Source organism: Brassica napus, chromosome A10, assembly GCF_020379485.1.
Source record: "Brassica napus cultivar Da-Ae chromosome A10, Da-Ae, whole genome shotgun sequence".
Lineage (NCBI taxonomy): Eukaryota > Viridiplantae > Streptophyta > Magnoliopsida > Brassicales > Brassicaceae > Brassica > Brassica napus.
The window spans coordinates 10,398,106-10,413,749 of record NC_063443.1 but is presented as its reverse complement, the minus strand read 5'-3'; the positions used below and the strand labels follow the sequence as shown (position 1 = coordinate 10,413,749).

Sequence of the window (15,644 nt, the reverse complement as noted above, 5' to 3'; positions counted from 1 at the left end):
GTGGCTGGATTAAGACATATCAGAGACTTAAAATTTGAAAACTTTTTGTTGCACATATCATCAACAGTTTGAATATTAGTGTAACGCCATGGTCGTCTACGGTTAATGGGCTTTCCACGCCCGTTCACTTTGTCTGTATACCCATTCCGTGTAACGGATGGTGCATTAATATTTAAATACTCGAAAGTCTTGTTTACTGATCCTACAATCACTACATGATTTTTTACGTGCATTATCCTCACTTGCATCATATTGCGAATCACTTCCCGATGGATCATCATCCTTTCACTACTACACCTCAAGCAAGTTTAATCTTGATTTTCTAAACGGATACATGACATACGTACCCAAAACAATTATTTTAAGCATTTCCAAATACTACAAACCGGAATATTACAATTAGATTCTCGAAGATGGAAATATTATAAAAGAAATTATGTATTTACAATTTTTCATTACTAAATAATTTTTTTATAGAAAGCAAAAAACTTATTCAATCTCTGAAAACAGATAACACCTAATCAGTCATAACCAAATGTTAACTACCAATGTGATCCAAAATGAATCAAACCACATGATTAATGAGATCATCAGCTTGTAAATCCCACAAGACATTGTCCACATTAAACACATGATGTTGATGTTGATCATGCTGGCTCCTCATCATCAACATTCCATCTCCTCTTCCTCCTTGAGATCCATTCTCCTCTTGGTCCACCACTTCTCCCTTCAATTTCCTCCTCTCTTCCTCCTCCGCTGCCGCAGTTTCAGCCACCGCTGTACGTATTCCACCGTGACCCCTCCACGCCGCAACCGCAGGAGACGCAGCTCCATCATTTTTGTCTTCATTCCCAAACGATGACGAAGAAGATCCATAGGAGAATCCATTCCCCATGTCCCATAGCTTCATTATCCCATTACCATTCTCCAAACCATCCATTTTCATCTTACCAGCTTCGCTATCAACGGTTCGGGTAAAGTTGTTAGGGTTAGGGCTGGAGAAGTTGATTTGGTTTAGATCAACACGTTTCTTGGTGAGCAAGTGAAGCATCTCGTCCTTGAAACATCCGAGGGCAGCTTCAGCGAGGTGTGAGACTTGAGGAGGATTGAGTGTAGTGGTTATCTCTGCCATTAGATGCGAGAAAGGCTTGTGGGTTACGGGATCTATTCCCATTCCCGACAACTTCTTCTTCAGCTTTGTGTTCCAATAATTTTTCACATCGTTGTCTGTTCGACCAGGAAGCTGGGCCGCAATCAACGACCACCTGAACCATATAGGTCAAAAGAAAATTAAAATAAGGTTGATGTCTTATTCAATTCTTGCTAACTATTGCTCGTTGGAAAATAAATCCAACGATCAGCTATATATATTTCAAAACTTATGAAGAAACTTCTCGAAATATTAGAAATCTAGAGTTAGACCTGGTATATAAAGCAAGGCTTACGTCTTATTCTGTTTCTTGTTTCCCAAGAAACTTGTGGACAAATGATATAATCAAAATCCAAAACAGAATAAGAACAAACCCCGCCCTGTTTGAGTCTATCTGTAACTTTCTTAAATATCCCCAAAGAAATGGATTCAAGAAAATTGAATGTATGAAAAGTTTGAAGGCCGTAATGAGGTATGGTACATAACATATAAAGAAGTCATACCGGTTACCAAGAACAGAGTGAAACTTGACGATGATATGTTCTTCAGCCTCAGAAAATTGACCATGTTTCAGGTCAGGACGCAAATAGTTTGTCCACCGTAGTCTACAACTCTTTCCACATCTCTGCAATCCTATATATAACAACCAGGTTTCACCGATCCATTAATACACGCTCAAACAAATTAGACCACATCATTATATTACTAGACTAAAGAAATAATATTTTAGAAAAAAGTGTAAATTAAATATACCAGCGTTTTTAGGGATGAGACGCCAATTACGAGTACCATGTTGAGCAATGTAAGAAGCCAGTTTGTTGTCTTCTTCAGGAGTCCATTGCCCTCTCTTCACATTCTCCTTTTCACAGCATGGAATCCTACCCATTCTTTCTTTCTAGTTTTTATCTCTCGATCGTCTCTCTTTAATTAATTTACTGATCACAAGAAAGAAAAAAAGAGATAAATCAAAGATTGCCTAAAAGAATTAAAACTGCCAAACTTTAATTTCTTTGTTTTCTTGTAATCGTGGCTTTTAAATTGTAAAGGAAGAAAGAAAATGTGTATATATATAATAAACAAAAATTGAAACGATGAAAGTAGCATCAAATGTGCATGAAGTGATTAAACTCTGTAAAGAATTCAACGCTACAGAGCGTGTGATTCCCTTTGGCAGGTAGTTCACCCACTCTACGCTTGGTCAACTCCTTGTATATCCATTTTCATCATTCTTTTTTTCATATTGTATTTATCGAATTTCACCCAAACATAAATAAATTATTCTGTCAAATATTATCTACGCAAACAATAAGTTTTGGCAGTTTAACATTAGGGGTTGAATCATTATATATAAATTGAGATATTATAGGTTTATATAATTGTTAGACTGGAGTTTTTTTTTGACAAAGTATTAAACTCGAGTTTATGATGCATATTCTTTTTTGTAAGGAAATATCTTGGTGACGCATGGAGAATGTCTGGAGGGCGTACGTGTGCATTCATGGAAACACAGAGAGAATCTTATACAAGTACCGTTTCTTGTCTCTTTCGCGCACGAACGCATTTACGTTTGAGACTTCCGAGTCAATTACAGGACCCCCACGTGAGTCGACTTTTTTCCGTAAATATGTAGTAGCATCCAAAATACATAACTATTAGTAATATATAGATTTTTTTTTTCTCTGTACAAATCCTACGTTTTGATTTGTTGTTAGTTCCATGACAGGATCGCTCCTATTTCATAGGATATATAGGAGACTTTTTTAAGAAATATTATCTTCCTCTCACAAGAGATGCTTGTAGACTTGTAGTGAGCACAAAAATTGTCACGAAACATCTAGATCAACAATTTCTCTAAGAAAAAACATCTAGATGAACTTGTACCAAGACTTGCATAGTTACATTCAAGGCTTCAAGCTATTCAAAATTTATAATGCTGCCATCACTTTGGATGCAATGGTATGTTTCATTTGTTTTTGCTTACATATTTTACAAACTACATTAACTACACTAATTTTCTTATATGTGTGACAGGTGAATGAAGAAATCAAAAGTTATGTGGATAAAAAAATGCATGTTTATTAGAAAGCTAAGAATGAGGTAAAAGAAAAATTGCATCACAAAGAGATCAATTGCATGGATCCTAGGATCACCGTTGCATATAGCAAACATCATAGAGTACTTATCAAAAAGATAAAAAGCTTCTTAGAATTACACTGCAAGATGGTTGTCTTGTTTAAACATAACTTTTTCTTCTTGTAAACTAATTTAAAAAACGTTTCTTGTTTTAGGTATTCAACACATCTCTTGTGGTGAAATTTGCTTAGTCAATGGATGCAGAATAATATTACTTATTAATTTCATAAACGTTTGGGGAAACCCCTTAGAAGTTTCTGGTAAATACTAGTATTTGTGTTATTTTGAAATCGAGTATCTTTGTTATTTATCTGCTTGTTCCATTTTTTTTTTCTAATTTTTATGTAATACTGATTACAAATTACGGTTTTTTGAAAGAAACTATGGGCAAATGTAAAAGTATCCGTAGAAACTAAAATAGAGGATAGCTACGAAATATAATCAGTGGTAAACAGAAAGCTATATATAACCGCTACTAGTAACTAACTGAAAAATCAACTCTATTAACATCAGCCGCGCGCTCTTCTTCATCTTCCTTTTCTTCGCTTCATCCCCAAGAAACAACAACCACTTCTTCTTCCTTCTTTCGATTAAGTTTCATTATGGCCGCTGGTGATTATTTTCGGATCAGAGACGACCTGATGGGAGCAGGAGACGAGCTGATGCTCTTACGTTATCTGAAGCCGATGATCGACGACGGAGCATCCTGGCCTCAACACTTCACCGAAGACGCAGACGTGTTCAACAAGAATCCAAGCAAAGAATTCAATCCTGAGAACACAGTCTTCGTGATCGTTAATCCTCGAACAGAGGCATGTGGTAAAACCGATGGATGTGAGTATGGTAGCTGGAGGATCATGGCACGTGACAAACTGATCAAGAACGAGGTGACCGGGAAGCTTCTAGGGTTCAAGAAGATTCTCAAGTTCTGCGTAGAGAAGACGAAGAGAGGCAGAGAGTACAAGAGAAGCTGGGTCATGGAAGAGTTCAGGCTTCTCAACCCTAAGCAAGATCACGTGATTTGCAAGATTCGTCTTTTGTTCCACGCCGAAATAGGTTTCTTGCTATCCAAGCATTTCTCCTATTCGTCTGGTCCGCTTCCTGCAACACAGTCATTGCCAGCTTATGGATACGGTTTGCCTAACCCAGAATACGAGGGTGCATGTTATCTTCGGAGCTTGATCGATCATGAAAACGAATGGCCTAGCTACGTTACCAACGACGTGTTCTGCATGCATCCATCGGCGCTTGTGGATCCTCATCGAGATCAGATGTTTGCAGAATCCGGAATCTGCATCTTCGCTAACCGGACAGAGGCTTGTGGTTATACCGATGGGTGTGATGGAGGTTGCTGGAGGACCATGGAGGGTGATAAACCCATCGCTTCGATCATGGAGGGTGAGACTTTTGGTTACAAGAGGGTTTTCAAGTTCTGCGAAGCGGATGGTACAGCCAAATACTCCTATTCTGATCCCTACGGAGAAGTTGTGTTTCTGACTTGGATTATGGAGGAGTATAGGCTTGCCGACGAGGAGATGAAGGATAAAGTGTTGTGCGTTATCAAGCTTCTTCCGAGGTAAATATTCATTGATCATTGATTCAGGAGTCTCTGTGTGTGTGTTTCTTCTCCCTCTGTATTCTAACTATGATATAGTTTCTTAATTCTCTAGCTATTCAATTTGGTTTAGACACTTTGTGGTTCCAATTTCTTTTACACACAAGAACGCTAATAGCATAAAGGCAACAATATTAGCAGCATCGTCACATAGATTTGTTCTTTTACACACAATTGAGAACAATATTAGCAGCATCCTCACATAGATTTGTCATCTATATTTTCACAAAACTATAAGAACTAAGGCAGACGCCAGTAACGTACCTTGTGAAGTAACCGTGTTCAGACGATGCAAGGCCACTCACTCTATTAAATATAGATCCTTCGGCAAACAACACCTTCTCTGACATAATCACAACACCTTCCCTTTTCTTTCTTTTGTTATCATCTTCTTAACTCTCGTTTCTTCTATAGTTGTAGTGAGCTACTTGTCTGAATTACTATAACAAACATATCCTATGACCAAACAATGATGCTGCAACATGGTGAGGGTTTGTACAAGAGTCAGTTCCCGGGAAAAGCTCAATAACTGACGCTATAAAGCTCAATATCTCGGCAGAAAAGAAACAATCCATAGGTAACAAAGCGCTTGTTTATCTCACATTAATCCCTCATTGTTTTTTTCTTTTCCGATGCGATTCATCCCTCTGCTCGACGACTGCTAGGTTCGTAGTTTGAGATTCCCAATTCGGTGGTTAAACCTAATAGATGGTTTACACAAACAAGAAGAAAATACGACAAAACTTCTTTCATAAAATTCAACTTTTATCATATATATAGGTGTATTATTTATTCACCAAATTCTCCAAAGTCTCATGAATCATGAGAAAGAAGGGAACAAACAGAAACAGAAGCACCTCTGACTTGTACCGCAAGTAGCGTCTCCCACCCATAATCAATCTCTTTTACTACCGACTCAATCATCTTTCTCGGTTCCAATGGAGAAACGATAAGAAACAACGCGCGTGGCTAACACTCATCAGACCAAGAAGCGGTCCGACCACTGCCACGGCTGCTACGGTTGCAAACACAACCAAACAACCAGTCGATTTCTCTCCATCGGTTCTGGCTATATCTCTTCTTCTCCCTACAGAGATTCTCCATAGCACAGGTCTCAACTTAGGAGGACTTGAGAGCTTTATAGCATGGCTATATAGAAAGGAAGATGGTGAGCTAAATGACACGTGGATGCTAATAAGATACAACTTTATGATACGTTTAATCTTTGTAAAAACCCCAAACGAAAAAAACTTTATCCACAAACCACAAGGCTTACGGATTTGAACTGGACTGAAGTTACCGAAGCAGATCTCACCCAACACCGAACACAAATGTAGATATGAACAGATTTAGTACGAAAAGATCGCAAACTTAAACAAAACTGAATTTAAAAAAAAAACAATAAAAGCACTCAGAATTCATATGAAACTTTTGTTATTTGTTTCCCTACTTTATTTTTTTCAAACCAAAGATTGATAATACAACATAATTGACCAAGGATTCGATGAAAACTTGATAGCATAATTATCACGTAAATAAAAGAATCGTTCTCCTTCTTTTAGTAAATGAGAAAGAAAAAAAGGAATGATTTTGGTGAATAGAGCTTAGCTGAAATTTGACTTAGCGACTTGTGGAAGAGATTTGAGAAGAGAAGGCGATGGCCTCCGAAGAGTGTGATTGAGAAGCTGTAGAGAATGATGAGAGTAAGAGATGGAAGAATATTGTATTGACTCTCATACGAATAATAGTTAGAACTACATACATATATATACTAGTGATATTTCCTGATCTATGTAGATACAAATATATGTAATATCTTATATAATAAATATACAATATTTACTAATAATGTCTATGATATTCTATATCCTTCTATATGCCCCCTCAATTTCAAGGTGGTAATGGAGCTGTAGTGGAATGACAAGCTTGAGATTGACGTGTGGTAATTTGATTTCAGTACTTGGATCTGTGGCGGAAGATAGCGGAGATCCAATGATCTGTGTTTGTTAACGCAGTGGATCCAGTAACTATAGTATCGGAGACGGAGGAATGTTGCAGTCATGTTTGACGGAGAGACCGGAGGACATAAGATTTGTGTGTTTTGACATCTTGTTGACATCGTGAAGTGGTTGGAGAGGAAGCTAACACCTTGGCTTGGAAACAGAAAGTAGAAGCTCGGAGGCTTGCTTATGGATTCAGAGGCTCGTTTGATGAGCTTGAATGATGGAAGGAAGCACTTTGGCTTGTTCACGGAAGCACATTGGCTTGTTGATGATAGGAAACTTTTTTTTTTTTTTTATGTTCTTTTCTTTGTGTTTTTTTTTTTGTTTTTCGTAGTAAAAAAAAAGAATTAAACACAAAAAAAAATAGATTTAGAGGTCTTTGGAGACTTGAATAATAAAAAGCTCAATGGCTTAGATTCAGAGGTTCACTTGAACATGAATGGTGGAAGCACTTAGCTTAACAGAAAATATAATAAAAAGAAGCTCAATGGCTTGAGAAAAAAAAAAAAGAAGCTTTATAGCTTAAAACGTTCAAAAATCCAAAGAATGGAGCCGATCGTTAGATCATTGTGGCTCTGATACCATGTAGAGAATGATGAGAGTAAGAGATGGAAGAATATTGTATTGACTCTCATAGGAATAATAGTTAGAACTACATACATATATATACTAGTGATATTTCCTAATCTATGTAGATACAAATATATGTAATATCTTATATAATAAATATACAATATTTACTGATAATGTCTATGATATTCTATATCCTTCTATAGAAGCAACATCAAAGTGAGAAGTGTTAAAGCTCCTGCTTGGTGTGCACTCCCTAGTGACACTGGAACATAACTCAGAAGAGTTGATACACCTAACGTCACCTGCAAAAACAAAAACACATCAATGATTTTGATTCTATTTTCCACTAATATTCAAAGTTATTGTTGAGGGAAAAGATTGATTCACCTGAACAGCAGTCATTCCGACAGTGCTTCCAATCAAAGCCTTAACAGCTGGATGTATGTCTAGCTTCCTTGTGAACCACCACATTGTTCCAATCGCGAGCAGTGTAGTGGTCGCCAGAAGGCGATGATCGAGCTGAAAATAAGTAAAATTTTCAGTCTTTTTTTAAGAACTCCTGAAGCAATAAAAGCGTTGTTCCAATGGTGTACTTGAACAGTTGCTGTGTTCTCGAAAAAGTTGCGTATAAGTGGTTTCATCTCAAATATACCATCTGGGATCCATGTATCGCCCATTTTCGGGAACGTGTTGAATGCACGACCCTACAAGTCACAAGCAAAGAGACACAAAAAATCAAGAGTTCTTTATGTAACACAAAAAAAAGAAGCGTAGATCCAATTTTAGTTAACTTACAGCATCATTTCCAGCAACAAAGGCTCCAGAGATGGCAGTGATACCAACAATGAAGCTTACTGGTAATACAAGCCTCTTCACTTTTAGCTGCTCCCCGAACCCAAGCCAGTGACTCAGCTGGTGTTCAGGCATAACAACAGAGAGAGCGGTCCAGAAAAGTCCACAATATATTGCGAAAGCTGAGGTTAGGTGAGCTGCAAGACGGTATGGGCTTACCTTTGGTTGAGAGTATTCAGACGGCAGCTCCTACAGGTCCAAAACGATTACTGGTTATACAAACATCCAAACAAATGATCTTCGCATGAACAGTTGCTAAACTATTACCTCTAAGCCACTTTTAACCATCCACCTACCAATGAAACCTTGACCAGCACCAAGTGCAAACAAACCAGAGAGCTGAACTCCAAGACGTAGAGTAATATACCCTTTACGCATAAAATATGAAAAAGACAAAGCAAACATGATCCCTAAACCTCTTCCCCACATACGATGAGCATACTCCATCCAATATATGAACTTAAAATCCTCAAGATTCATCCCTCTGTTCACACTTAAAATCCTCAAGATTTATCCTTAAAATCCTCAAGATTCAAACCTAAATTTCAACTTTGGAGGCTTAGAGATACTTTCCAAGAAAGAAATGGTGAAAGAATTACCTTGCATCAATCATCCAAATCAAGTGTGTGAAAGTTGCTTGCTTGGAAAGCAATTCAAGATGAGTTTTCCAAAGGAATCAGAGACAAGAGCAAGAAAGCTACTAGAACTCATACATACAGATGTATGTGGCCCGATCAAACCAAGTTCACTTGGTAAGAGTAACTACTTCCTTTTCTTTATTGATGACTTTTCAAGAAAAACATGGGTTTACTTTTTGAAACAAAAATTAGAAGTGTTTGAAAATTTCAAAAAGTTCAAAGTTCATGTTGAGAAAGAAAGTGGTCTTAATATCAAGTCTATGAGATCGGATCGAGGAGGAGAATTCATGTCCAAGGAGTTTCGGAAGTATTGTGAAGATAATGGTATCCGAAGACAGTTGACGGTGCCAAGAACCCCTCAACAAAATCACGTAGCGGAAAAAAAGAATAGGACAATACTTAAGATGACAAGAAGCATGCTCAAGAGTAAGAAGCTACAAAAAGAGTTTTGGGCGGAAGCAGTTGCTTTTGCGGTTTATATATCAAACCGTTCTCCAACAAAGAGTGTTTTAGAAAAGACACCACAAGAAGTTTGGAGCGGAAGGAAGCATGGAATCTCACACCTAAGAGTCTTTGGAAGCATTGCTCACGCTCATGTTCCAGACGAGAAGCGGAGCAAACAAGATGATAAAAGTGGGAAGTACATCTTCATTGGGTATGACGCTAACTCCAAAGGCTACAAGCTCTATAATCCTGAAACAAAGAAGACAATCATTAGTCGGAATGTCATCTTTGATGAAGAAGGATAATGAGATTGGAGATTCAAATAATGAAGATGACAACTTCTTTCCATCCCTTGAAGAAGAGAATGTGGAGCAACCGAGAGAAGAGCCAGCTACACCACCAACTTCACCAACAACAAGTTCTCCAGGAGATGAAAGCTCAAGTGAAAGGACTCCACGTTTTAGAAGTCTTCAAGACATCTACGAGGTAACTGAAGATCAAGACAATCTTACTCTATTTTGTCTATTTGCGGATTGCGAGCCTATGAATTTTGAAGAAGCCCAAGAAAAGAAGTCATGGAGAAGTGCAATGGATGAGAAAATCAAATCGATTCAAAAGAATGATACATGGGAGTTAGCTTCGCTTCCAAATGGACACAAAGCAATTGGTGTGAAGTGGGTGTACAAGGCAAAGAAGAACTCTAAAGGAGAAGTTGAAAGGTACAAGGTAAGATTGGTGGCAAAAGGCTATAGTCAAAGAGCCGGGATCGACAACGATGAGGTATTTGCTCCAATTGCTTGCTTAGAAATGATTATACTAATCATTTCATTGGCAGCCCAAAAGAGTTGGAGGATACATCAAATGGATGTAAAATCAGCCTTCTTAAATAAAGACCTTGAGGAAGAAGTCTACATTGAGCAACCACAAGGCTACATAGTCAAAGGAGAAGAAGACAACGTCTTAAGGCTGATGAAAGCGCTTTATGGATTAAAACAAGCACCAAGAGCATGGAACACTCAGATTGATAAATACTTCAAGGAGAAAGGCTTCATCAAGTGTCCATATGAGCATGCACTTTATATCAAAACTCAAAACAATGATATATTGATTGCATGCTTATATACTGATGACTTGATATTCACTGGCAACAATCCGATTATGTTTGAAGATTTCAAGATGGAGATGACAGAGGAGTTCGAGATGACCGATATTGGATTGATGTCATACTACCTTGGCATTGAAGTAAAGCAAGAAGAAAATAGAATCTTTATTGCTCAAGAAGGCTTTGCAAAAGAGGTGCTTAAGAAGTTCAAGATGGATGACTCAAATCCAGTTTGCACGCCAATGGAATGTGGAGTCAAGTTGGCAAAGGAAGAAGAATGAGAGAATGTGGATCCAACACTCTTTAAGAGTTTAGTTGGAAGTTTACGCTATCTAACGTGCACAAGGCCCGACATCCTACATGCAGTTGGAGTTGTGAGTCGATACATGGAGCATCCAACTACAACTCATTTCAAGGCAGCTAAGAGGATCCTACGCTATATCAAAGGTACAATCAACTTTGGCTTGTACTATTCTATTTCTGAAGATTACAAGCTTGTTGGATATACCGATAGCGATTGGGGTGGAGACGTAGATGACCGGAAAAGCACAAGTGGCTTTGTGTTTTTCATTGGAAAAACCGCTTTCACATGGATGTCAAAGAAGCAACCGATTGTCACCCTTTCTACTTGTGAAGCGGAGTATGTGGCAGCTACTTCATGTGTATGTATGCTATTTGGTTACGAAACTTGCTAAAGGAGTTGAGCCTACCACAAGAGGAGCCAACAAAGATCTTTGTGGATAACAAGTCGACAATAGCATTGGCGAAGAATCCAGTCTTCCATGATCGGAGTAAGCACATCGATACACGTTATCACTACATTAGAGAATGTGTTACCAAGATGGATGTGCAATTAGAGTATGTGAAGACAAATGATCAAGTAGCTGACATCTTCACCGAGCCACTTAAGCGGGAAGATTTTATTAAGATGAAGAACTTACTCGGAGTAACCAAATCAAGTTTTAGAGGGGGTATTGAAAAGTAAACTTGATTTGGGTTAAGCATTATTGCCTAATCATGTGTTGATCCAAAACCTTAACCCAAATTCTAGAATAATCTTCCACCTCCTTAACTTAAAAAATCTAGATATTGTTATAGAAAAATCTAGATAATTAGAATAAGAAAATCTAGATATTATATAAGAATTATCTAGATTTAGAATTAAAATATTTGAGATATTTTGTATTATGGAGGCTATAAATACCTCCACTTCCCTTTCATTTTGTATCATGAAGAAAGATCCAAGTTTGTAAGAAACTTTCAAATAATAAGAAACTTCTTCTTGAGTTATAAAACATTTTCTCTTCAAACACTTAAACACTTTCTCCATCGTAACAAAGTTTTTCATTCCAACAAAAACTGTGCATAAAAATAAAATATTTAATTGGATATTATAGATTAGATATTAGAGAAAAAGAGAGAAGTTATATTACGTGCCCATGAACATCACCACACACTGTGATATGAGCACCATCCAGTAAGGATATGGATGCTAGAGAGGTGGCATGTTGTAAGTTTTCCATCACCTTAGACACGACTTGATATATGTAGCGATGATGAAACATATTCTGATTCTTAAGATAGTCCACCATGGCCATTACAAAGTCAGAAGTCACGGTGTCTCCCTCTATCCTAGGTCCCAAATAGTCTTCTTTTACTTCTACAAAAGAGAAAAAAAATGATGATGAGGATGACGATGATGTTGATGATGATGATGATGAAGATGAAAGGTAGAGAGAATACCGATGGTTTTGAAGTCAATAAGTGTGAGTATCTCGAAGAGTGTGCATCTCTACCGTAAGAGCAAAGTGGTAAATGCTTGTCAAACTGTTTCTTGAGTCCCCCCAAAGAAAAATCGTAGGGTAAGAAAGATATCTGATTTAGAAACGATAGAAGATGGTTCGGAGAAAGAGAAATTGATGAAAAAACCTTATATTTGGAAGATTCTTGATTGTTGTCGATGCTGATGATGAAAAGAGGAAAGAGAGACGTTGGGTGAATTTGAAAGATTCTTGATTGTTTTCGATGGTGATGATGAAATAGAGACGTTAGTTTATGGAGCGTCAATTATAAAGATGATGCAGAGCGTGTGATTAAGTAAGTATTTGGAAAAAAAAAGCAGCAAATTGTCTCTTTTTTTTATTTTTTTATTTTAAAACAACTACAACAACAAAATTATATTTCAGGTCTTTATATCAAATTATACAAACCTATACTTCTTTTTTTTTCAAAATAAATTAGTTATTTTAACATGAAAATTATTCGCAACACGCACAATTAATTTCAAATACAGAGCCATTAGATTCTTCATAGACCGAATCAAACCGGAAATAAATTTGTCGGTTAAGATAAATTGTATTTCCGAACCGGCAATTTAAATTGTAAGATAAATTGTAATTCCCAACCGAGAAGAGATGTAAACCGAATCAAACCGGCAATTAAAATTCTCGGTTAAGATTAATTCTAATTCCGAACCGGAGACAAGAAACAATTGAAACGAAAATCATATCTTACTGAGGGTATGACTGGTTTTCCCGCTACCACCCGCAAACGCAGTTTTTGCGGTTGGTAGCGTTGGCGTTTTGCAACAATCGCTCAAATCGCTCCAAACCGCTTCAAACCGCTCCAAATCGCTCTGAACCTCATAAATTCAAAAGCTGGTTCCAGCTAGCGTTTGCGGTTGCGGGCGGTTGCGGGAGGATAAAAAAATTCTTTTTTTTCTAAAACAATATAAATACAAAAATAAAAATATTCAATAAAAAAAATTAAATTGGAATTATAAAAATGCTAAAATATATCTATTATATTTTAATTAATATTATAAAACTTTAAAATAAAAATATTTTCTATATTTTTAAAAATATTAAACTATAACTTTCTAAATATAACTTTTATATTTATTATAATATTATTATTTTTGATATTTTTATAATTGTATAAAATGTAAATATTGTTAATTTATTATTTAACCGCTGCTGCATTTGGTAGTTAACCAGTCATAAGTATCCCGCAAACGCACCAATTTCTAACCGCAGAACCAGTCGTACAAATCTCTTAAAACCGCTAGAAACCGCAACCACCCGCATTCGCAAACTCCCGCAACCGCAACCGCAACCGCTGCGGTTGAACCAGTCAGACCCTGAATTGACCGATTTTGGAAGTGAACTAAAATCAAAAGGTCGAAACCAAACCTCGGGATGATACCTGATTCCACCTTTCATAGGACCTCTTGCATTGTCGTGTTGGACTAGACTCTGAACCCAACACACGATGCTAGCGTTCCATCGTCTTTCGGTATGGTACCACCTGCAAAATTTTTGATAACCGGTCGATTAATTGGTTTGTTCCGGCGAAGGGACTTAGTTTTCCGACAAGAACTTTTAGGCTAGTTTCAGACCCAACAAGAAAAGAATCGAACTTTGGATTTTGGAAATGAAAAAGGAGTGAACCTTGATCTCTCTGAAGGGGATGAGAAGAGACTTCTCCAGCTTAGAATCCAAACCCAGAAGCCTTGACGCAAGTTTGAAGTTTCTGTTTGTTGCTGCTAAAGCATTCATGTCTTCTTTTTTTTCTTCTATGTTTGGTCTTTTTTTTTCTTTGGGGGCTTTGATCAGAACGCTGTATTAAAACGATGGGTGTGTACGGATTACTATGCGCACAAATATATAGTAGAGAGTGTGTATACTGTATACACTGCACGTGATCTTTGCTTAGGTAAGATTCAGTGCAGGTCGAGCTGATTAAGTAAAGTGTTTTGCAAAAGCCAAGATACTATTCACAGTATTAGCACTAATTATGGGTTTAAGACAAACATGTTTTAAGATAATCCAAGAGTCATTGTCCCCTTCTATTATAGCTACTCTACCTACTGACTTCCCCATCTGTTTAATTAGTCCATAGAACACAAACCTATGCTGCTTACCTGTGCTGTACACTAATTAAGATTCTTTGGACACTCATCACATATGCCTACCAGTTTATATTTACTGTTGGATATGTAGACATCTAGGGGATGCTTGTAGAAACAATACCCAATAAATATTTTATACTATGAAAAATCAAATGTTGTGTTATGTATTGTTGTCAGAATAAGAACATTATATGCGCATAACATGTTGATGACATCGCACGCTAAATATTCCTTACGGGGAAATGAGTGGAGAATATGACATCTATAACAAAAGAAGAACCAAACCCGCCATGTTTGAGCCTATCTGTAATTTTCTTCTATATACTCCCAAAGAAATGGATCCAAGAAATTCAAAGGTTGGAAAAGTATAAACGCCGTAAATGATGCATGGTCTAATAGACCATGTAGCTAAAGAAGTCATACCGGTTACCAAGAACAGAGTGAAACTTGACAATGATATGTTCTTCAGCCTCAGAAAATTGTCCATGTTTCAGGTCAGGACGCAAATAGTTTGTCCACCGTAGTCTACAACTCTTCCCACATCTCTGTAATCCTGTACAATCAGTTTTCACCGATCCTCCATTAATATACACTATTACAAATAAAATCACATCATTATATTACTACTTGACTAAAGAAATAATATGTATTGCAAAGTAAATATACCAGCGTTTTTAGGGATGAGGCGCCAATTACGAGTACCATGTTGAGCAATGTAAGAAGCCAATTTGTTGTCTTCTTCAGGAGTCCATTGTCCTCTCTTCACATTCTCTTTTTCACAACATGGAATCCTACCCATTCTTTTCTTTCTTTCTATTTTTCTCTCTCGGTCGGTTTCTCTTTAGTTAATTTAGTGATCACAAGAAAACAAAAGATAAATCAAAGATTGCCCAAAAAGAATTAAAACTGCCAAACTTTACTTTCTTTGTTTTCTTGGAATCGAGGCTTTTTAAACTGTTAATGAAGAAAGAAAATGTATGCATATATATAATAATGAAAACGAAAAGTTGAAACGATGAAATCAGCATCAAATGTGCATGAAGTGATTAAACTTGATAAAGAATTCAACGCTACAGAGCGTGTGATTCCCTTTGGCAGGTAGGTCACCCACTCTACGCTTGGTCAACTCCTTGTATATCCATTTTCATTATTCGTTATTTTTCATATTGTATTTATCGAATTTCACCCAAACATAAGTAAATTATTCTGTCTGATATTATCTAT

General features: G+C 37.0%; 3 protein-coding genes across 11 annotated transcripts; 1 reads left to right on the top strand and 2 right to left on the bottom strand.

Moving 5' to 3' along the window:
* Positions 1 to 404: 404 nt before the first annotated feature.
* Positions 405 to 15,523, bottom strand: LOC106400365 (transcription factor MYB80-like). 3 transcript variants are annotated; one of them, XM_048742866.1, is made up of 3 exons: positions 15,087 to 15,523; positions 14,844 to 14,973; positions 405 to 1,265 (listed from the first exon to the last, which is right to left on the bottom strand). In XM_048742866.1, the coding sequence occupies exons 1-3, from the start codon at positions 15,217 to 15,219 to the stop codon at positions 566 to 568; spliced, it is 963 nt and encodes a 320-aa protein (XP_048598823.1). In that variant the 5' UTR covers positions 15,220 to 15,523; the 3' UTR covers positions 405 to 565. The 3 variants fall into 3 exon arrangements, with proteins under 3 accessions (XP_048598823.1, XP_048598824.1, XP_013696191.2); XM_048742867.1 differs by having other exon boundaries at positions 15,123 to 15,523; XM_013840737.3 differs by lacking the exons at positions 14,844 to 14,973; positions 15,087 to 15,523 and adding exons at positions 1,654 to 1,783; positions 1,904 to 2,274.
* LOC106398885 lies at positions 3,785 to 5,041 on the top strand. Its single transcript, XM_013839386.3, has one exon. It carries the CDS (start codon positions 3,886 to 3,888, stop codon positions 4,861 to 4,863), a length of 978 nt encoding a protein of 325 aa, XP_013694840.2. The 5' UTR covers positions 3,785 to 3,885; the 3' UTR covers positions 4,864 to 5,041.
* Positions 6,260 to 13,122, bottom strand: LOC106398887 (cytochrome c oxidase assembly protein COX15-like). 7 transcript variants are annotated; one of them, XM_048742872.1, is made up of 8 exons: positions 12,440 to 13,122; positions 12,254 to 12,343; positions 8,594 to 12,170; positions 8,270 to 8,515; positions 8,068 to 8,178; positions 7,862 to 7,993; positions 7,682 to 7,776; positions 6,260 to 6,584 (listed from the first exon to the last, which is right to left on the bottom strand). In XM_048742872.1, the coding sequence occupies exons 3-8, from the start codon at positions 8,804 to 8,806 to the stop codon at positions 6,503 to 6,505; spliced, it is 879 nt and encodes a 292-aa protein (XP_048598829.1). In that variant the 5' UTR covers positions 8,807 to 12,170; positions 12,254 to 12,343; positions 12,440 to 13,122; the 3' UTR covers positions 6,260 to 6,502. The 7 variants fall into 7 exon arrangements, with proteins under 7 accessions (XP_048598829.1, XP_048598828.1, XP_048598826.1 ...); XM_048742871.1 differs by having other exon boundaries at positions 12,254 to 12,337; XM_048742869.1 differs by having other exon boundaries at positions 12,254 to 13,122.
* Positions 15,524 to 15,644: the final 121 nt, after the last annotated feature.

Bases quoted from the DNA above. Each gene is read 5' to 3' on its own strand.
- LOC106398885 (XM_013839386.3), top strand. From the start codon at position 3,886: ATGGCCGCTGGTGATTATTTTCGGATCAGAGACGACCTGATGGGAGCA.
- LOC106398887 (XM_048742868.1), bottom strand. From the start codon at position 8,806: ATGAATCTTGAGGATTTTAAGTTCATATATTGGATGGAGTATGCTCAT. The intron at 8,516-8,593 runs GTAATAGTTTAG...TTGGACCTGTAG, and splicing joins TGGTTAAAAGTGGCTTAGAG to GAGCTGCCGTCTGAATACTC. The intron at 6,585-7,681 runs GCTTCTATAGAA...TCATTCTCTACA, and splicing joins ACACTTCTCACTTTGATGTT to GCTTCTCAATCACACTCTTC.
- LOC106400365 (XM_048742866.1), bottom strand. From the start codon at position 15,219: ATGGGTAGGATTCCATGTTGTGAAAAAGAGAATGTGAAGAGAGGACAA. The intron at 14,974-15,086 runs GTATATTTACTT...CTGATTGTACAG, and splicing joins CCTCATCCCTAAAAACGCTG to GATTACAGAGATGTGGGAAG. The intron at 1,266-14,843 runs GTATGACTTCTT...TATATGGTTCAG, and splicing joins CACTCTGTTCTTGGTAACCG to GTGGTCGTTGATTGCGGCCC.